Here is a 22,929-nt window from a genome sequence, read left to right on the forward strand (position 1 = left end):
GGGAGTTTTAAACTCACATCTCTCACTGCAGATCTTTCCAGGGAACTGCACTCAGATAATGTAGACGTCACTAGGAGATGACTGGTGGTTGGGTTTTTGTGCAACGCAAAGCGGTACCTTCAAAGAGGAGCTTTGCATCAGCTTCATTTTCCTCAGAAGAGCAGGAAAAGGGTAGGGGGAAATTTGATTTCACACACCTTTGTTGGAGCTTCAGTTGTATAAAGGTGATCACTAGGGAAGGGAACAATTTTTTTTTTGAGACGGAGTCTCGTTCTGTTGTCCAGGCTGGAGTGCAATGGCACGATCTCGGCTCACTGCAACCTCCACCTCCTGGGTTCAAGCAGTTCTCCTGCCTCAGCCTCCCAAGTAGCTGAGACTACAGGCCCCACCACCACACCTGGCTAATTTTTGTGCTTTTAGTAGAGACAGTGTTTTGCCATGGCTGGTCTCGAACTCCTGACCTCAAGTGATCCAACTGCCTCAGCCTCCCAAACTGTTGGGATTACAGGTGTGAGCCACCATGCCTGGTGAGACAATTTTACCATCCATAACATGGCTAGTGTTTCTCGTAGTAGTACAGAAACATCTGTCTGCCGTGCTGGGTGGCTCACACCTGCAATCCCAGCACTTTGGGAGGCCATGGCGGGCGGATGTCAAGAGTTTGAGACCAGCCTGGCCAACATGGCAAAACCCGGTCTCTACTAAAAAGAGAAAAATTAGCTGGGTGTGGAGGTGTGCGCCTGTAATCCCAGCTACTCGTGAGGCTGAGGCAGGAGAATCGCCTAAACCTGGGAGGCAGGCCGGGCGCGGTGGCTCAAGCCTGTAATCCCAGCACTTTGGGAGGCCGAGACGGGCGGATCACGAGGTCAGAAGATCGAGACCATCCTGGTTAACACGGTGAAACCCCGTCTCTACTAAAACTACAAAAAAACTAGCCGGGCGAGGTGGCGGGCACCTGTAGTCCCAGCTACCTACTCTGGAGGCTGAGGCAGGAGAATGGCGTAAACCCGGGAGGCGGAGCTTGCAGTGAGCTGAGATCCGGCCACTGCACTCCAGCCCCGGCGACAGAGCGAGACTCTGTCTCAAAAAAAAAAAAAAAAAAAAAAAAAACCTGGGAGGCAGAGGTTGCAGTGAGCCAATATCGTGTCACTGCACTCCTTCTCAAAAAAAAAAAAAAAAAAAAAAAAAATCTGTCACCGGAGTCTAAGGGAAAGGTGATTGTATTACTCTCTTACTGGGATTAATTTATCAGTACCTATGACAACACTTTAAATCTTTTGCTTGGAGATTAGGAGGGGAGGATAAGAAAACGAATTTGGAAGTCTGCCTCTCCTTGCTCAGACAACACATGAAAGGCTGCTGCAGTTCTTTAGTGCTTTAGTGCTTTAGTGCTCATCCGGTCTTTTAGACACTTCTTAGCCAAGGAAACATCTTCTAGCCATTTCTTCCTCTGCTCCACTAAAGCTCCTGGGACTTCACTTATGGCAGATAAGAAAAATCTTAAATATAAGATTTTTAAAGGACAATAAAAATAAAAAGAGCAATTCAGCAATTGGGTTGTCTTTTTTACAATTTAAAATTTCCTTTCTTTGGACATCCTATTGTTGTTGATTCCGGGATTCCTGGGGAGAAAGGTTCAGGGTCTGCTAACTTGCCTTCATCAAGGAGGCAATAGTTTTATGGGCCTCGGGCAACGATGGCTTAGCCAGCATTCAACTAATCAATCTCTCACCTGTAGGGATGGAAGTGGATGGGTGGGTACAGCTCAAGCCGTTGGTACACAACAGCCTGTTAGTCTCTAAGATATGTTATCTTAACTCCCACAAAGTGCCAACTCCCTTCAGTATTTAAAGAGCCTGAGGCCAAGCGCAGTGGCTCACATCTGTTATCTCAGCACTTTAGGAGGCCGAGGCAGGTGGATCACCTGAGGTCAGGAGTTCGAGACCTGCCTGGCCAACAAGAGAAAACTCCATCTCTACTGAAAAAATACAAAAATTAGCCGGGCGTGATGGGGGGACACCTATAATCCCAGTTACGCAGAAGGCTGAGGCAGGAGAATCACCTGAACCTGGGGGGTGGAGCTTGCACTGAGCCGAGATCTTGCTACTTTCCTCCAGCCTGGGTGACAGAGTGAAACTCCGTCTCCAAAACAAAACAACTTGAAAAGGGGCTTAGAAAGCATTGCTTGAAGCCTGACGTATTTGTTTTACTCCTGATTTTGTTCACGATTTGTTGAGAATATTTTAGTACTAAGAACTATGCCAGCAGGTGACGGAGATAATAAAACACACTTGCTTCCTGCCCTCAGGGAATTTGCATTGTAATGGGTAAGAGTCAAGACAGTCAATGAACAAGTCAGTAATCGAACATATAATTACAAATTGTGATCAAGAATTTGAAAGTTAAGATGGATGCTCCAAGACAGGGAAATCACCTACTTTAAAGGAGGCCTCTTGGAGAACCTGATATTCATGATAAAAATGGAGGTGGGAGGCTGGGCGCAGTGGCTCATGCCTGTAATCCCAGCACTTTGGGAGGCCGAGGTGGGCGGATCACGAGGTCAGGAGTTCAAGACCAGCCTGACCAATATGGTGGAACCCCATCTCTACTAAAACTACAAAAATTTGCCAGGTGTGGTGGCATGTGCTTATAATCCCAGCTACTTGGGAGGCTGGGACAGGAGAATCGCTTGAATCCAGGAGGTGAAGGTTGCAGTGAGCCGAGATCACGCCACTGCACTCCAGCCTGGGTGACAGGGCGAGACTCCATCTCAAAAACAAAACAAAACAAAACAACAACAACAACAAATTGGAGGTGAGAAGGATTAAGGCAAGCAAAATATATAAGAAAAATATTTGGGCACAGAAAAAAGTGTGAATCAAAGCCGGGCGCAGTGGCAGAAAGGGTACGTCTTCACTTAGAAAGGCTATATATGTCTAGAAATTCAATACTAGAGTTCTTTAGCTTCATAGGAATTTCTCTGTGACGTAAAAATAAAATAAAAACTTTTATGTCTTCTTTTATTTCTCGGTTGCCAATAATCCATAAATGTTTTGGCTAAAACGTGTTGAATGCCAAAGCATGCCTATATAACGAAGAGAAAATTGTTCAGAGGAAGCTAATGAGTTTTCTAGAGGTTAGGAGACAATGGCTTTTATGTTTCATTTGCAGCGGGGAGGAACTTAAGTGACCTAGAATTTTTTACCTTTAAATTTTTTCCAGTATAGAAACAAACTTGTAGTGCATTCTGTATTGTTTGGGGAGAGGAATATTTCACTTTTTCTCTGTTTTATTAACACTTTAAGTTCTGCATTGGTGATAAAATGAATAATGGTGGTAAAAATGGAAAGCTATATAACTAATCGTTTGTGGTACACATAGTCATCACTGCAAAATGAGCTCTGGGAATTCCATTCTGGTTACCAGGAAATCTCTGGTATGAGCAAGGACTTTTTATAATGTTATCAAGTATGTTGGGAATTGAAATATTTATATAGGTTGTGTAGTTTTTAGAACTTAGAATGCCTTAGAGGAGAGTTAATTCTCTCTTTAAGATATTTGGTACTGTAGATAGACTATTTAAAATCTGATTTGTTCTGTTAGGTTCTCCCTTTAAGCTCCTGATTTAATTCAGTTAACTGAGAAATGTAATTTTTATTTCTTCTTTATTTCACTCCTTCAGTAACCATTTATTGACAGCTGTGAGAGTCTTCATGCTAACGCAAGTGTCTTTGTAGCAGGACCAGCCACAGACAAAACTCCTCAGACACCGAGTTACAGAAGGAAGGGGTTTCTTTGGCCGGGGGCATTGGCAACACTCCTGTCTCAAGAGCCGAGCTCCCCTAGTGGGCAATTCCTGTCCCTTTTAAGGGCTCACAACTCTAAGGGGGTGCGTGAGAGGGTCATGATTGATTGAGCAAGCAGCGGGTATGTGACTGGGGGCTGCATGCACCAGTAATTAGATCACAACAAAACAAGATAGGGATTTTCACAGTGCATTTCTATACAATGTCTGTAATCTATAGACAACAGAACCGATTAGGTCAGGGGTCGATCTTTGACTACCAGGCCCAGGGTATGGTGCCGGGCTGTCTGCCTGTGGATTTCATTTCTGCCTTTTAGTTTTTACTTCTTCTGTCTTTGGAGGCAGAAACTGGGCATAAGATGATATGAGGAGTGGTCTCTTCCCTTATCTTCACCCCTGGATTACTGATATTTTGGGCTAAATCATTCTTGTTTGTGGGGCGGGGTGGTCGGGGGAGACTGTTTGTGCATTATGTTTAGCAGCATCCTTGGTGCCAGTAACATTACCCCAGTACCCCACTGTGACAACCAAAAATGTCTCCAGACAGTGTCCTGTGTTCCCTGGGGAGCAAATGCATCACCCCAGTCCAGAAGCATTGGTGATAATGGGAAGGAGCAGATGGGAGGTGGAGGTGGGGGTGGGAAGGAGGCAAGAGAAGTGGCACTTGGGGTGGGAGACATGAATGTATTTGAGAGACATTATGAAAAAAGAACAGAGAAGTCTTAGTGACTGGTAAATTATAGGGACTGGGGAAGAGGGAGGAGTAAGCAACAACACTGGTTTGGGAAACTGGAGGGATTGTGGTGCTCTTACTCAAAAACAAAGGAGCAACAGATATGAAAGAGAAGATGAGTTCAGTTGTAGAGACATTGGATTTGACTGGGGGCGTGGTGTTCTCTAGGATGTAGGTTCAGGATCCGAGTGTGTAGGAGTGAAGTCAGGACTGAGCGGTGGATCTTGGAAGGCAAAAGATTAGTAATTGACACTAGGGCAGAAAAGTGTCATTCGCCTGCTAGAGAAAAGAATGAGTTGGGTAATTAAGATGCAAACTAATTGTTCTGTTACAGATTCTAAAGCATTCCACCAAGGGTAAGCAGAAATAAAAACTAACAAAACAAAGCAAAACACCAAGTATCAAAAACATTTCAGTATATCAGTCAATTAAGAGGGTGAGGGAGGAGGAAGAGAGCTGAAAGAAGATAGAAAAGGAAATGGAATGGAATTCTGACAGACAGGTAACTGTGATGGAGAGGAAGATTCATTTAGTATTTATTAATTGCCATCAACCATTACATAATTTAATTTAAAAAAATCTGGGAAATGCATATATTATTGTAACCCACTTTCTTCTCCAACATTTGAGCATGAAAAGTTTCAAATAGGCCAGCCAGGTGTAGGCTCATGCCTATAATGCTAGCACTTTGGGAAGCCAAGGCAGGAGGATCTTTTGAGCCCAGGAGTTTGAGCCCAGCCTGGGCAACAAAGGGAGACTTCATCTCCACAAAAAAAAAAATTGAAAAATTACCTGGGTATGGTGGTGAAGGCGTGTAGTCCTGGCTATTCAGGAGGCTGAGGTGGGAGGATCTCTTGAGCCCAGGAGTTCCAGGCTGCAGTGAGCTATGATCATATTACAGCAGTCTGTGACAGAATGAGAGCATCTCAAAAAAAGAGAGAGAAGTTTCAAACATACAGTAAAGTTGAAGGAAGTTCCCTGTGAACACCCATATATCTATCACGTAAATTTTATAATTAACATTTTATTATATTTGTTTTATCACATATCTGTCCATGCATCCATTCAAGTGTCTTATTTTTTGATGCATTTTAGAGTAAGTTGCCAAAATCAGTACACTTAAGCCAACTACATCAGCATACGTATTCTCAGCTAGAGTTCAATATTTGTTTAGAGTTTTCTAACCCACTGTTACTAATTTAATTTTTAAAGCCCATATCCAATTTCCTTTGTGGGAAAATGAGTAGTACTTTATTTTATTTTATAAAAATAGTTTTTGTGACCATTTTGGAATGCTAACACTGAAGACTTTTATTGACAATTATACTAGAATTACTCTAGATACATGAATATATAGGCTGGTCACACTTGCTGTTTCTCGTCTGTATCCTGCTACCAGGATGTGGCCAGGCATGAGGTAAAATCTCTAATTATCTGTTAAATCTAGTTTTGCAACCACAGATATGATATTCTTACCTGATCAAATGGAATTAAGGTTAGGCCATGTTTCAGGCATCTTTAGGAATACTAAATAGCTATTAAATAACAAGAACCCTTCGGCAAAGCTTTGTAGTTTGCCTTTATGATTTCCTTACCAGTCCCCCAAGAGTAAACTATGCAGCATTGTTTGTTATAAAAAAAAAATTGTGGTCTAAATTTGCAGGTTCCAGCATTGTTTCTGCTGCTATGTGACTTTGGACAAATCTCTTAGCCTCTCTGAGCCTGAGCTCATGCTTTAATTATCCTTGGGTTAAGAGCACCTATGTGTATTTGATAATCACACTTGTGAGTTTCAAATGAGCCTTTGAATGCAATAGAGATTTGGCAGCTGTGACCTGCTGCACAACTGTCACTGTGAAAAAAATAATCAATTCTTTCCCTCCCTCCTTCTTTCCCTTCTTTTGTCTTCTGAACTTCTGGAATATAGCACAGAAGAAAATAATAAGGAAATCAATAGTTCAGAATCAAAGACGTTCTGCTAAAGAAAGAGCAAAAATCAAGATTCAAAGTACCTCAGCACTCAAAGAAGCAGAAAATTCTAATAGCTGCAGGCAAATTGTGCCCTCAGAGGAGCCTAGATTCTAGAAGAAAGGAGAGAGCAGTCTTGTGAAAGAGGTGAAACAAAGGCTTTTCATGTACTCCGGAATTGCTTGGAGACTGGGATATAACCCTGGCAAAGTTATTAAAGTTGATTTCTCTAAAGCATTTACTTGAAAGGGCCACCTAAGGATAACTGGCCAACTGCCCTTAAATTACATTTATTTTAAAAAACATAGTTTGAAAAAGGATAGTAATCAAAGACTGACAAGACCAATCTTTTTTTTTTTTTTAAATTTAAAAGCCTCGTTCATAATATGCAAAGGAAGGCTACACATTTGCTTGTTACATTTAAGTTGGACAATATAATATATAGCCTTTCTCCCTCCTCTGGGTTACTTTGAAAATATTAATAAGTTGGATATCTATTCCATATTTTCAAAGTGGTTATCAATGAACTTTTGCTTAAATACTTGTAAAACTTACTAATGCCACTTTAATCTCAGTTTACTGCTTAAAGCTTCTTTAGATATCCATATTTTTTTAATAAAACAATTCTTACAAAATAGGTAATAAATAATGCAAATAATGACGAAATGTTCAATGAGGAAAAATGTTTATCCCAATATTGTGGTCAGAATGTTAAGAAGCTTTTACAGGATGAAGTCTGCCTGGAAGGGTTTGCTTGGGAAAGTGGTAGTTTATAGCATAACATCTGATTTTGTGTGTTTGTGCCAAGGGTGTTTCCCTTCTGTCTTTTTCCTTTTTGTAGGCAGCCACAATAGTGACATGTTTAATATTGATGAGTTTGACCTCCTGGGAGTTATCGTATATGTACCCTTTTTGAATACAAATGCTGTTTAATTTATATGGTAAACACATAGAATTTGGAGATTAGCATTTTAATCAACTCTAATCTCAGTATTTTCTACTTCTCCTACCTCTTTCTTCTGTCAAAAAAAAAAAAAAAAAAATTATAACCCAACTTTAGAAATGACAGCTAATGTCCTCTCCTGGAGAAGCAGGGTCTGTGTGTGAAACATAAAAGCAGTACCATGCGCAGTAACCTTTCCTGAACCATATGCTCACGCGCATCAACAGTGTTCAACGAGATGATCAATTATTCAAGAAACAGAACAATCCATTCATTCAACAAATATTTATTGAACAACCATGCAGAGGCAGACAGGGGGTTGTGTATGTGGCCGTGACCCGATGGCACCTCTAAACTGGAATTGGGCTTCAGTTTTTCCCCATGTAAAAATTTCTTCTTTTTTGTTTAACTTTTCTCGTGGCAGGTCCAGTAGCTTTGAAGATCAGAGTGCATCTTCCAGCTGACGATCTCTTCGGTCGGGGACAATGCATGCGATTTGCACAGTGGAGATTAAAGTCCCCGAGATAGAGGAAACGTTTTTCGCGCCCAGGTTCAGCGAAGAGCCGCGCGGGGGCCGAGGGGGCGGCGGCGGCGGGCGGGGAGCCAGGCCCGAGCTGCGTTCTGCGCAGCCATTGGCGGGCGCCGCGCTCTGCACTGAGCATGTTCGCGCCCCGCCGGCCCCGAGCCGCAGCCGCAGCCGCAGCGACGGCAGCCACGGGAGCCGCCGCGCATTATGCAAAGCGGCGGCAGATGCGAGCGGGGCCAGCCGGGCGCGCGTCGGCCTCTCCTCCCAGCGGCTCGCCCAGCCGCCGCCTGACTCTCCCGGGAGACTCCCTCGGCCCGGGCCCGGGGCCGAGGAGGGCCGGGATGGCCTGAGTGCCCGCGTCGCGGCGGCGCAGCAGCGGGATTGCACCATGGGGAACCAGGATGGGAAGCTGAAGAGGAGCGCAGGTGATGCCTTGCACGAAGGCGGCGGCGGCGGCGCCGAGGATGCGCTGGGGCCCAGGGATGTGGAAACCACAAAGAAGGGGAGCGGGGGTAAGAAGGCGCTGGGCAAACACGGCAAGGGGGGAGGGGGCGGCGGCGGGGAGTCGGGCAAGAAGAAGAGCAAGTCGGACTCCAGAGCCTCGGTGTTTTCCAACCTGCGGATCAGGAAGAATCTGTCCAAGGGGAAAGGCGCCGGCGGCTCCCGCGAAGATGTGCTGGATTCCCAGGCCCTGCAGACGGGGGAGCTGGACAGCGCTCACTCCCTGCTCACCAAGACTCCGGACCTCAGCCTCTCGGCGGACGAGGCCGGCCTATCGGATACCGAGTGTGCGGACCCTTTTGAGGTGACCCGTCCAGGGGGTCCTGGGCCTGCCGAGGCTAGGGTCAGGGGCCGGCCGGTCGCCGAGGATGTGGAAACTGCAGCAGGGGCGCAAGATGGACAGAGGACCAGCTCGGGCTCGGACACGGACATCTATAGCTTCCACTCGGCTACGGAGCAAGAGGATTTGCTTTCAGACATCCAGCAGGCGATCCGCCTGCAGCAGCAGCAGCAGCAGCTCCAGCTCCAGCTCCAGCAACAGCAGCAGCAGCAGCAGCTCCAGGACGCCGAGGAGCCTGCAGCGCCCCCCACCGCCGTCTCCCCTCAGCCCGGGGCCTTCCTGGGCCTGGACCGGTTCCTGCTGGGGCCGAGCGGCGGGGCTGGGGAGGCCCCGGGCAGTCCGGACACTGAGCAGGCGCTGTCCGCGCTCTCCGACCTGCCCGAGAGCCTGGCCGCCGAGCCCCGGGAGCCCCAGCAACCGCCGTCCCCCGGCGGCCTCCCAGCCTCCGAGGCGCCCAGCCTCCCGGCGGCCCAACCCGCGGTCACAGACTCGCCGTCCTCCACGGCTTTCCCGTTTCCCGAGACCGGGCCGGGGGAGGAAGCAGCCGGAGCCCCCGTGCGAGGGGCTGGGGACACGGATGAGGAGGGCGAGGAGGATGCTTTTGAGGATGCGCCCCGGGGCTCTCCGGGGGAGGAGTGGGCCCCGGAGGTGGGAGAGGACGCCCCGCAGAGGCTGGAGGAAGAGCCGGAGGAGGAAGCGCAAGGACCTGACTCCCCCGCGGCAGCTTCCCTGCCCGGCAGCCCCGCGCCCAGCCAGCGCTGTTTCAAGCCCTACCCGCTCATCACCCCCTGCTACATCAAGACCACCACCCGGCAGCTCAGCTCGCCCAATCACTCCCCGTCTCAGTCCCCTAATCAGAGCCCCAGGATCAAGAGGCGGCCGGAGCCCTCCTTGAGCCGAGGGTCCAGAACTGCCCTGGCCTCCGTAGCCGCCCCGGCCAAGAAGCACCGGGCCGACGGCGGCCTTGCGGGGGGCCTGAGCCGCTCGGCGGACTGGACCGAGGAGCTGGGCGCCCGCACGCCCCGGGCGGGAGGCTCCGCGCACCTGCTGGAGCGCGGGGTGGCCGCTGACAGCGGTGGTGGGGTGTCCCCGGCACTGGCCGCCAAGGCGTCTGGGGCGCCAGCGGCTGCGGATGGCTTCCAGAACGTGTTCACAGGTGAGCGCGCCCTGCTGCTGGCCTCCGGGTCGCAAGTCGCCTGCCAATCAGGGCCTTCCCCTGCCACCCACCCTCCCTGGACTCTGGAAGGCGGTGACCTGGTAGTGGCGTGCCTCTTCTCCGTAGGGAATCCTTTTCGGCCCACCGAGCTCGCCCCCCTCGGTGAAATGCCTCGGACATACTTGTTGATTTTCTGTGTTCTTACAAGATCTTAAAGGGAACAACTTAGTTGTGTCTGTCCTAAGTCATCTCAAAAAAGGTTGCTCTGCCCATTTCACCAAAATACCTGCTCTTCACAATGTTTAGGGTCACGCCAGGGAGATAAACTCCTTTTTGGTCTTGTTAGCTAAACCATCATTCTTCTCTTTCATTTCTCATCACCACAGCATTACAAAGAAAAAAATTGTTCATGGTTCTTTCGCAAGAGTCGGTTTTGGAGGCACAAATCATTTATTCCAGTTCGATCCAAACGCAATCTCTGACCGCTCTAGTATCTGTGTGTATTTGTACATGTTTGGTATGTATGTAATATGTAGTTTCTATCTTGCAGCAATCTGGGTTCCGCTGCTTAGTGAAGTTAAGCGGTCACTCACTCCTGTTTGCTGCTGCAAGAAAATCCGATACATGCTATTAGAAAATTAATAAATAGAATAGTAGGGATAATTTTCATTTAGTTTCATGGTCCAACACAGAACAGCCTGTAGTTTGGAGATAGTGAAGGTGAGAAGGTCAAAAGCACGTCTAGTTCAACTGGTACCTCCCCTCCCTAGCATATGTTATAGACTCACACCCAGGGCGACATAAAGCACAGCCAGAATTTGTTTGCTGTGGTCAATGTCAAGCAGTCTAATGAGTTTATCCTAGCTTACAGGCTTACAGGACCCAAGGCCTTACCTTAAGAGCCCGACGTGTTTACCTAACCTCTATTCTTAATTATTAAATGAAACAGTGTTAGAATTTAATGAATGGAAAAATATGAAAAGTCACATGACTACTGATAGGTTTATGATAAATATCTGAAGGATTAAACATTTCAAATGCAATCTGAAAATTTTAAAATCTTATGTTCTGTTATTTTAAACATTATGTGTAAAACATCGCTTAGATGAAATTTCTCAGCACAGACAGCGACTTCTTGGCTGACTAAATGCTGGTAATGTTGGGGTAGCTACTTATTGACCACATTTTAATTTACATCTGTGGGCTACCTTTTATTTTGCCTTTATAGGGTCTTACCCTTAAAAGTAGCTTCTTCTGTTCATTTCACATACTCTTATTTTTCTTCTTTTCCACCTTCTCTTTATTGTGTAGATTGTTAAAAAGAATGTAGTTTTATACCCATTAGATAAATTGTAAAAAAAAAAAAAAAACCCAACAAATAAAAAAAGATCACTTTTGATAAAAGAAAATTGGAAAGTTTTTGCATTAATTTTCATCAATTTAATGTTGGTGAGGCATCACATATTTTCTCTTTATCTAAGTGACATTCACATATATCGTTTTCGAAAAGTGAAAATAATTCACCATAATGATTATTAATCATTAATATTAATGATAGTTATTCCTAGTAGCATAAGACTTTGGAAATTTATTTATTTCATTCATTTAGCAAATATATATATATATGTATATACATTTGTGTGCATATATGTGCATACACACACACACACACCCCCATTGAGCAGCCACATTGTGCTATGCAGTATTCTAAATGGTAGCACACTGTGCTAGGCAGTATTCTAGATGTAGGTGATACATAGGCCATTAAATCATGATTTTGCCCTTCTAAGCCTCACTGACTAGTGAGGAGGAGACATGAAATAAGTGCAGTGCACAGAAATATCTGTATAGGTAGAGACATGCAAATCACTGCTGGGACATCACAGATGCAGTGGCTTACCTGCTTGGTGGCAAGGGGTGAGGGAAGAGGACTTGAGAGAGGAGGATTGAACAGAGTCCTGGAAGATCACAAGACCCTAAATAGGTTGAATGTTTGTTTTCCTTTTAAAAAAAGTGTCTTCTTGGAACTCGCATTTTATTTTGATTTGCTAAGTATTCCCAAATTTGAAATCTGGGGCTCTTAAAAGAGTCCTGTATAGGAACCACCTGGGTTTTGTTGACCTCTCCAGGCGATTTGTTTTTTAAATTGTGCAGAGTAGAAGTGCAGAGCTAGTCATTTTCATAAGGACATCACCTATTTTGTATTTGATGGTTGGATACAGCTGGTTGGTAATCAGCAAATATCTTTTTGTGTAGCAGCTTCCATATATTTATCTCATTCACTCAGCATTGTTCTGGAAAAGAGGATCAGTAGGCTTTACCCAACTTCGTAACTGGTGGGGAAATGTAGATCGAGAAAGAGGTGAAATAACTTTCTCAAGGTCACACTGTGATTCATTCAGAGGCAGATCCAGAAATAGAAAGTGAGTCAATGATTCAAGTCTAATGTACTTATTATTTCTGTTTGGATATTCAATGTTTTAAGGCCATATAGAGAGTAAAAATTGTTTATAAAATATATGATCGGATTTAGGGCCTTTCTTTAGTTAGATTTTCTAGTTCCTGTTTTTAATAAGGTGTACTCCTTTAATGGTTGAACATCTGGCCTTCCTTGAGCTGGATGAAGGGTGATTGTTGGCCAGAGTGAACCAGATTTTCTCTAAGCAGCTCTCATGGAAACTGTTCTTATGGTGGTAGAATGAATCCAGATTGACACAGGCCCTTGTTTCTCAGCTGTCAACTCTTCATGTCATCTGGTACTATGTTTGCTGTTTTACTCTCCTCCACCATTTTTTTATGGGTGTCTTGGAAATTACCGGTGTGGGGAACACTAGCATTGTCCTTAGGGAAATTTCTTCTTAGCCTTAATTTTACATGTATTTGGATCAATTAATTGCCAGCTGCCTTTGAAGCAGGTGATCATTGTATCTATACGCTTCCATAAGCATGTTTTATTTTTAAACCATAGAATGAGGATTGTCGGCGCCGCAGGAAGGAACAGATGTTTTTCGCTTTTTACTGCCTTCCAAATGTAGGGAGAAAATACACGTGAAAGGGGATTTCTGTGGCACATGTTTGTGTCTCTTTGGTAGATCTAAGAACATTTAGCAATGAGGGAGACCAAGCTTTATCTTGTTTTAGCTATTAAGAAACTGATGATGCCTTAGGCCATTGCATTTAAGTATTTCATAATAAATTTGTTTGAAATACATCTTTTTCAGTGTTTAGTAGAAAAAATGGCGTCTGAAATTCGGGAGGTTCCCTTACGTATGAAGTATAACAGAAGCTTGGTACTAGAGTTTTGCAGTTAATTAAAGTTTAGATATCTAACGTGTTAAATTTGTGATGCTAAATCACTTTTGATAGGAATCTTTCTCAAGTCAATTATGTGCTTATCTTTTTTTAAACACATGGAATAAAAGTTTAATCTGTTTTAAAGGGCTTAATGTCATCTTCAGGCGCATCATTGTTACATCTTATAAAAACATTAGTGATGTCCTCAACAGCTATCGAAGTGTGTGGGCTGTTGGCCTCAGTCTGTAGTTTCTGAGGTTTTTTCGTCTGTGTAGTTAGTTTCTTGATTGTTTTCTTCCTGCCAGATATTTGTTGTTCTAGCTGCCTTTAGTCGCTTTGCTCCTGTCTCTCAATTTTTTTGTAATTGGACTTTTCTGATCAATTTGTAATTGGCTTACAATTCCTGTAATTATGATATTGGCTATACTTATTGTACTTCTAAGTGCCAGACTAAGTGCCAGACTCTGTTGGTGCATTACATAACTATCTCTAATCCTTACAACAGTCTTGAAGTGTAGCTGTTTATCCTCATTTTTCCAATGAAAAAACCCAGGCTCCGACAGTAAAGTAACTTCTTGCCTAAGGGCATTAAGCTAGTAAGTGGCCCATGCAGGATATGTCCTTAGAAAACCAAATCTGTTGTTAATATGCATAAGATAAAACCAAGTAGATCAGTGAGCTTTTGGAGGACTAGCTAATTAATAAAGTGCATAGGCTCTAGAACTTGGATTGTACAACTCTAATTTTGGCCTTTCAGAAGGTTATGTTTTTTTCTTTGTTTGTTTGTTTGTTTGTTTGTTTTTGTGAAACAGAGTTTCACTCTTGTCACTGAGGCTGGAGTGAAGTGGCGCGATCTTGGCTCACTGCAACCTCCGCCCACTTATGGGTTCAAGCGATTCTCCTGCCTCAGCTTCCCAAGTAGCTGGGATTATAGGCTCCCATGACCACACCCAGCTAATTTTTGTATTTTTTGTAGAGACAGGGTTTCACCATGTTGGCCAGGCTGGTCTTGAACTCCTGACCTCAGGTGAGCCACCTGCCTTGGCCTCCCCAAGTGCTAGGATTACAGGTGTGAAACACTGTGCCCGGCCTATCTCGATTTTTATATCAATAGAGGGAAGGACCCACTCTAGGAGTATGCCTTTTCTCATATGGCTTGGGAAATTGTTACACTGGATTTTTTTAAGGACAGGAGTACTTTGATTTCCAGCAAGAGCCCCTGACAGAGAGCAGATGTCCAGTTAATGTCTGACGAATGAATGAAGGTCAGAATCTCCCTGATACGTATAAAATGGCTTATTATAAAAGGAAAGGGGTTTGTATGAATGCTATGCTTTCCCCTAAATACTGCCTTACTGGGTTCCATATATCAGAGAAGAATTTGGCAACGTAAGCTGGGACCGGAACACTGATCTTCAATCATTTTAGATTGGTCTGAAACATCCTTTCTCATGGTTTCTTTGGGCCTGTGGTTTGGATTGAAGTCAAGTGCACCAGTAGCTTCAGTGATGGGTTTTAATGACTGCTTTATGAGTTGAGGACTGGCCTAGTTTTAAGTGCATCCAGGCATTTGTATCTAAGCCATGCGTATTTGAAATGGAACAGGTACTTTTAGTGCTTTTCCTTCTGATTCTTGTGAAAAGATACGGAAAATATACAGTTGGATGAAGGTAGCAGTAGTTATTCTGACTACTTTCATTCTAGGTATATTTGCAATCCTAGTTTTGCTGTATAGCTAAGTGACTCTCCAGTAATTTCTCCTCGTATCTATGAAGGTAGAAGAATAATTTCAAATTAATACTATTAAGATTAAATGAAATAGCCTATGTAAAGCCCCTACAATTCTGCCTGGTACCTGAGAGGCAGTCATCTGGGGCTATCTGTGCTCCTGACTGGATGTCTTATCTTAAAAAAAGTCATTCGTCAAAGTGATCAGAACCAAATTTGTTAAAACAACTCTGAAATTGTATACAAAAACTTAGGAGGATATGAATTGACCAGATACTAGTTGAGCCCCAGTTTTCTTTTTTTTTCTTTTGTTTTTTGCAAATTGTTTATTTTATGTATTTGTTTTTCTTTTTTTTCCTGGAATTGTAAGCATTTTTGTCACTTATCAGATATTTTGTTTTGTTGTGGGGGCTGGATAAGGAAAGCATATGATGGGGTGTGACTATGAGATTCGGGAGAGGGTGCTGCTTTCCAAAGAAGGGGTGAGAAGAGGAGGCGGCAGCTGACACCCTCACTCAGTGTCTGCTCTGCACAGCATCTGGCTGCAATCCCCTGACTTTGCAGCTTTACCTTCCCACGATCTCCTTCATAAATGCTCTACTTTACACAAACTAATCTGCTTACTGTTTTATGAACACGCATTTCATTTTCCCGACTTTGTGCCTTTGTCTTGCAGCTTTACCCTCTTGGAATACATGATTTGTCTCTTTGGCTTTAGCATTTGAAAAGTGCTGATTGAATTCCATTTCCTCTTTGTACCTTTTCCAGCCAGGCCTTACTGGCTGTCATCTCGCTTTCTCTGTACTTTACTGTCTAGATCATATTATATATGCTTCTTGGATTTAGGGATTCTTTTGGTCTTCTTTCTTGCCACCCTCTGCCTTTCTTTCCTCCTTGCCTGTTCACCTGATTCCATCTGTCCATCATCTCCTCTCCTACTAATCTGTCCACAGGTATCTCTTCCGTGCCTTGCTGTGTGCCTGTCAGTATGGGAAAGGCACTGACTATACTGAGGTCTTGATGAATACTTGCTCATTCACCATTTTTGGTGGTAATATAGACAAGTTGAGTATCCAGGCTTCCTACTGGCAATGAAAACCAGTTGAATTGAAGCTGGAAAATTACTAACCTTTCTGGGCAGTCAAAATTAATTATTTTCAATGAGGTGTGATTGAATCAATGATACTTTATAGAACTTATGTTGATAGAAGAATAGCTATTCTTGTTTCTGCAGGTGAATGTTAAAATGGTAATGACATTACAGTAACTGAGCTTCCAAATATAAATGTTATTGTAATGAAAGAAGAGGTAAAGGGAATAGAGAAAAGTGTATTCCTCTGTTCGTTCCTGTTTTTATATTCTAAGTACTAACCTGATGCTAATAAAAGTTAGCATTAAGGGACTGTTAGAAAGAAACAAAAAAGTACTGCCTGTGACCTGCTAGTTATTAGATATAATTTTAGTGACTGTAGAAACTTTCTAAGGCTTTTTTATATTAAAATATAAATATATGGAAAAGATGACTTCTAATCAGTTCGGAATGGTGGTAAAGCAAGGTCGTTATAACGTCAAAATTCTAGGAATAAGTAACAGTTATTTCTGGATGCTATAATAAGATGCTAACCACACTAGAGATTTATTATCCTTTTGATACCTGATGCTCCACTATGGGTGAGAGGGAGGGAAGAATTTGTGTCTTACTCCTTTGTAAAGATGTACTTGGAAGTGTTGATTGGATAGGAAAATTACTGCCACTCTTCTGTGATCCAGTCAGGCTCCAACCTACCAGGAACCCACTGGAAGCTTTATTGTCTGTTATCCTAGAGCTGCAATGGACTGAATATAGTCCTATTATTTTCAGGAGGAATGGAATGCTTTCTTGAGAAAATCAAGCCTATAATGTGTTTCAAAATTATGCTTAAAAAGGCTTAGGCACTACTCAGTTGAGTCTCTTTTTGTACTTCATGCAGAGGGGTCCTTTGTTGTAATACCTGGTGATACAGTGGACACATATGGGAAGAAATTCTGTGTCATTTAAATGGTTGTTTTAGGTGCGCAGGAGGGGAAAGAATGTGTATCGGTAAGCTAGTGTCCGCTCTATGGGAAGAGTGCAGGCTGAGAACAATCTATTTCCCTTTCCGTTTTACCACCAGTTTCCTATTAGGGCACAAGGCAATCATTTCTTGCCTCTTGTTAATACCCTGGCTTCCCAGGATGGAAGAGTGAATGCAATCCTGCTGGGAAGCGTCTTCCTTCAAGTCAATTTCAACACTGTGGTTCTACAGAAATGATGATTCTAGCAGGTACCTTTTATGCCTAATAGGGATGCTGTGTGTATTTAGAGCTTTCCTTTATTGGTATAGCTGAAGAAAATTCCTATGCTGGAAGACCCATTTATACCATGGAGTAATTGATGGTGAGAGTGGTGATGTTTTGACTTTGATAGTTTTGATCAATTTTTGGTTCGTACTGAAGGAGATTTGGATTGGTTAGACTGTCATTATCTGACAATAGGACTCTGTGTGTGTGTGTGTGTGTGTCTGTGTTATGTGTGTGTGTGTTTGAGACAGGGTCGTGCTCTGCCACCCAAGCGGGAGCGCAGTGGTGTGCTCATGGCTCACTGCAGCCTCAAACTCCTGGTCCCAAGCAGTCCTCCCACCTCAGCACCTCAGCCTCCCGAATAGCTGGGACCACAGGCATGAGCCGCTATGCCTGGATAATTTTTTTTTTTCTTTTTTTTTTTTGGAGAGACAGGGTCTCACTATGTTACCTAGGCTGGTCTCGATAGGACCTTGTGTTTTTGAACACTGATATAGTGATTGTGTATGATGGTTAATCCTGTGTTATGAAAATATATGAAATGGAAAGCTATATTATATAATGTATGGCTCAAAGATTTAGAGTATATGAAGGCTTTCTAATATTGGCACAAAATATACTGAGTAATTACTTTTAGGTTCATTATCTGCAACTTAAGTCATCTCTTGTTCTTGGATGGATTGTAGGCTTTGCATTTTTTCTTACAGTTTAAACTGCTCAATAAAAGCAGTACTATTAATTCTCTTACTTCAATATACTTTAATATATTGGTTTTTGTTACGTTTTCAATTTTTCTGACTATTGAATATGCTTACTGAAATACTTTTTATGAGAGTGGTATCCCATTTAGAAGTGTGCATTGATAATAAAAGTTTCTTAGAAACTAGAAGGGTAAAAGGTGTTGAGAGTTCCTAGGTTTTTTACTTTATTTGTTTGTTTATTTATTTATGTATTTATTGAGATGGAGTCTTGCTCTGTCGCCCAGGATGGAGTGCAGTGGCGCGATCTCAGCTCACTGCAAGCTCCGCCTCCCGGGTTCATGCCATTCTTCTGCCTCCCGAGTAGCTGGGCCTACAGGTGCCCGCCACCATGCCTGGCTAATTTTTGTGTTTTTAGTAGAGACAGCATTTCACCATGTTAGCCAGGATGGTCTCGATCTCCTGACCTTGTGATCCACCCGCCTTGACCTCCCAAAATGCTGGGATTACAGGCGTGAGCCACCGCACCCTGCCGGGTTTTTTACTTTAAAAAGAAAAAAAGTTCCATTGGCCTTAAACAAGTACAGCTTGTTTGAGCCCATTAAGAAGCAAATGAACTAGAATAGAACCATTTCAGGATCCCAAATAAATGCATTTGAATACTCTGTGGAGAGTTTTGTAAGGAGTCTCTTCATTATTGAGATACAAGCTTTATCTTTTAAAAGTATAATAAAAGAGGTAACAATAGAGATAATCTTTTGCAACTCATTTTTTGACCTATATACTTGAAGATAATTGGCTTATTTTTCTTATAGACCAATACTTGCCTGTTTGGAGAGGGTAAGTTATTTGAGCACTCTGTGGGAAGTGTTACATTTTGCAGCTAACCAAAATGTTCTTCTATAAGCCAGTTATATCTTCTGTCCTTTTGGTGCTATTTTGGTTAAATGGCTTTTGGGATATAAAATGTGTGGACGATACCCTTGCAGTTTCTTTCAGGATATAGGGTTTGATCTGTCTCTGTTCAATTTTTAGAAAAATCAAGAATTATGTTGACTCTGTTGGATTCAATATTTTGGGGATAGGCAGATAGGGTTGTATAAGAACTGCAGTGATTTAAGTGCAGAGACATTTGACTGGCCTGACAACGTGATATCAGTAAAAAGATGATTCTTTAATTTTTTTTTTTTTTTTTTTTTTTTTTTTTTTTGAGACAGGGTCTTACTCTGTCACCCAGGCTGGAATACAGTGGCGCCATCTTGTCTTACTGCAACCTCTGCCTCCCAGGTTTAAGAGATTCTCTCACCTCAGCCTCCCGGGTAGCTGGGACTATAGGCACATGCCACCACACCCGGCCAATTTTCGCATTTTTTTGTAGAGACGGGGTTGGCCAGGCTGATCTCAAACTCCTAACCTCAGGTGATCCATCTGCCTTGGCCTCCCAGAGTGCTGGGATTTCAGGTGTGAGCTGCTGCTCCCAGCCGATGCCTTTAATCTTTAACTTGGATTATTTCTCTGAGGAGCCTCATTTGACTCTAAATTTACAAATCATTTTCATATCATCTACTTTTGGATAATAAAAGCTAGGCATGTGGCTTTAGCTTTAGCTTGAGGCTAAGCCCCTAAGGTTGAGCCCCCATTTTCCTTTTGTATGTGTCCTCTTGGCTTTGTTAATTACCGATAGACTGCTAGAGTTGTGTCCGCAGTTTCTGTGTTTCTCTGGACATCAGACATATCTCACTTAGACATCACAGGCCAAGGATATTCACCGTGTCTAAAACTATACTTACTATTTTACCCACCCTCTTAACACACTCCTTCTGGGTTTCCCAATCAAAGTGTTGCTGTCTCGCTTTGCCATGTTCTTTGATTCCTCCATCCTTCTGATACTTCACACCCAATTCATCTTTTTCATTTTCTTTGTTCTTTTCCTAAATATCTCTTTCATATGTCTTCTAATTTCCATTTCCATTATCTCTATCCTTCCTAGTTTAAATCCCTATCAACAGCCTCCTCAGCATTTCTCGTCCACAACCTGCCTTTTCTCCACTGCATTCTGCCTGAAGCAAGAGAGTAAATGACTTAAAATACAAACTTGAACTGGTTCCAGTACAGAAACATGTCATTGGTCCCCTATCACCCTGAGGCTACAGTTTAAATTCTTTACTATGTACGTATTAAATATATTAATATACACATTATGTTATCTAGCATATATAAGCTATATGTTATATATAATAGACATTATATATATTTTAATATGTATTAATATTTAATGCTCTGTAGTTTTGTCACCTCATTGTTCAGGATCTACTATTCCTCACCTCGTCCTAAGTGTCTCTGTCATTTTTCAGATAGCTCATGTTCTGTCTGTAGCTTTAGGTATTCTTTTTTTTTTTTTTTTTTTTTTTTTTTGAGACGGAGTCTTGCTCTGTAGCCCGGGCTGGACTGCAGTGGCCGGATCTCAGCTCACTGCAAGCTCCGCCTCCCGGGTTTACGCCATTCTCCTGCCTCAGCCTCCGGAGTAGCTGGGACTACAGGCGCCCGCCACCTCGCCCGGCTAGTTTTTTGTATTTTTAGTAGAGACGGGGTTTCACCGTGTTAGCCAGGATGGTCTCGATCTCCTGACCTCGTGATCCGCCCGTCTCGGCCTCCCAAAGTGCTGGGATTACAGGCTTGAGCCACCGCGCCCGGCCTGCTTTAGGTATTCTTAACACTTTTTCTTTCTGGTCCTCAGAGAAAAAAAGAATCTGTGTAGTTGTATTCATGAGAATCCATTCAGTCTGTGACACACTTCCATCATCAGTCCAGACAGAACTCATTTTGTCCTCATTATACTCCCTGCATTTTCACTCCCCATTCCGAAGCCTCTAGTAGACATACAGAACTGCTTTTATGTATTGCCCTCTTTGAATTAGTATGTATTTTTTGTAAAGTACATAGTATTTCTGTGTATGTTTAGTTGACACAAATCCTCTGAGTTGCAGACCTCATTCTGTTTCTTAAAAAGAACAAAACAAAACTCAACCGCCTTTGGAAAAAAATCTATAAACTTTTCTGGGTGAATTGCCACCTTGTTTTTGCTTCCCACTGTTATGTAGTATTCCTAAGAATGAAAGTCCTGCTGGGTTGTTCAATACCAGGGTTACCATTCACCTTTTATTGTGTGAGAGTAATGTTCCCCTAGAGCTTTGCAATGTGGTGGCTCTGGATACATTCCCTAGATTTTATTTAAACATGAGCATGATGATGAACATCTAGATTCTTGTACTTCTCAGCCACCACAGAAAACACTCTGGTGAATATTTCCATATGGGGAGCTATGTGAGAACTTCTCTGGGATATACATTTGGAAGTAGAATTGTCAGGTCATGAAATAAAAGGTTTAATTTGTGTAGGTACTGTCAGATTAGTTTCCTGAATGCCTTCCTAGTTTATGCTTCTTTAGCATGGCAAATTGGCATTATCCAATTTCTACTAATCCAATGAGGGGAAGTGGTATCTCATTGTTTTACTTTGTATTTATCTGCTGACTAATGCTTTTGAGGAAAACCATTGTATATTTTTAGCCATTTAGGGTTAGCCTTCTGCAAATTGCCTGTTCATATGCTTTTACATTTTTCTGTCGAGTTTCCCGATTCTCCTTGTTTATTCACAGGGCTTCCTGTATATTCTAGCTATTATTCTATTTATTACCAATGTTAGAGATATGATAGATTGTCACTAAGTTTCTTTCTGGCTTTTTCTTAGCTTAGAGACCAGAAATCTAAAAATGACATTTTTCAGACTCCCTTGCAGGTTACATTTCAGATGTGATTTAGGTTTGATGGATTTGTGCCAGGTTTAGAAGGCCTTAGTAAGTCCTAAGATTGACTTCTGTTGTTTCTACTTGCAAGCACAGCTGAAAAACTCTCTAATTCTTCCAGGGCAATGTTAGGAGGGGTCTAGTGTTCAGGTGCTAGCCTTACCGTAACCCAAAAGGGGGCTTGGTTCGCCCATGCAGCTGGTGTGGCTAGAAGTAGGCACAACAGTTGTGGTGCTGGCAGCAGAGGGAGCATCCCTTGAGGAGGAGTCCTGCTCCTAGCAGTGGAAGTGTGCTTTTGCAGCCAACGACTTTAGATCAGAGATGAGGCAGTCACTTCTTTGGTGGCCTGGTCCTGTATAGTGGCTTTGTGAGTGGTTTCTAAAAAGATGCTAGAACCTTTTTATTTAGGCCCTCCATGATTCTGTAAACCAAGTAGTACTCTATAGTAAATCTCTTCCTATTTAAATGATTTGGAGTGGATTCAATTCTGTGTAATCATGGGATCTTGATATATAGAGTCAGTTTTAGCTATAACAGACCTTCCCCTAATATTTATCCTTCTTTTAAATTTGTAGTGTCCTTGGTTGAACAGAAATACTTAATTTTGATATAGTCAAATTTTTTTTTTTTTTTTTTTTTTTTGAGACAGTCTCATTCTGTCGCCCAGGCTGGAGTACAGTGGCATGATCACAGCTCACTGCAGCCTTGACTTCCCAGGCTGAGGTGACCCTCCCAACTCAGCCTCCCAAGTAGCTGGGACCACAGACATGTGCCACCAAGCTCGGCTAATTTTCTGTATTTTAAGTAAAGATGGGGTTTCGCCACGTTGCCCAGGTTGGTCTGGAACTCATGAGGTGCCTCCGTTTGCCTCCCAAAGTGCTGGGATTACGGATGTGAATCACCATGCCTGTGCAAATCTATTTTTAACCTTCAGTTTGTGTTATTTTTGTCTCATTTAAGAAATTCTCTTACTCCTAGGTTACAAAAATTCTGCCCTCTGTAGTATTCTATTAACTTTTCTGCCCTCTATAGTGTTCTATTAACTTTATCATCTCACCCTTTACATTTAAGTCTTTGATGTAGAGTCCTCTTGGGTGTATGGTGTAACATAGG

The 22,929-nt window shown here is 42.9% G+C and overlaps 1 protein-coding gene across 2 annotated transcripts in view; it reads left to right on the forward strand.

Moving 5' to 3' along the window:
* Window positions 1-8,057: 8,057 nt before the first annotated feature.
* FMN2 (formin 2) overlaps window positions 8,058-22,929 on the forward strand; it is a 399,785-nt gene continuing 384,913 nt past the window's right edge. The window contains exon 1 of one of the 2 annotated variants that reach the window (XM_037986069.2): window positions 8,058-9,972. In XM_037986069.2, coding sequence (XP_037841997.2) covers window positions 8,364-9,972 — 1,609 coding nt within the window. In that variant the 5' untranslated portion in view covers window positions 8,058-8,363. The remainder of the gene's footprint in view (window positions 9,973-22,929) is intronic. The other variant, XM_073011866.1, reaches the window with a different exon arrangement.

The sequence above is a fragment of the Chlorocebus sabaeus genome, chromosome 25 (genome assembly GCF_047675955.1).
Source record: "Chlorocebus sabaeus isolate Y175 chromosome 25, mChlSab1.0.hap1, whole genome shotgun sequence".
Taxonomy (NCBI): domain Eukaryota; kingdom Metazoa; phylum Chordata; class Mammalia; order Primates; family Cercopithecidae; genus Chlorocebus; species Chlorocebus sabaeus.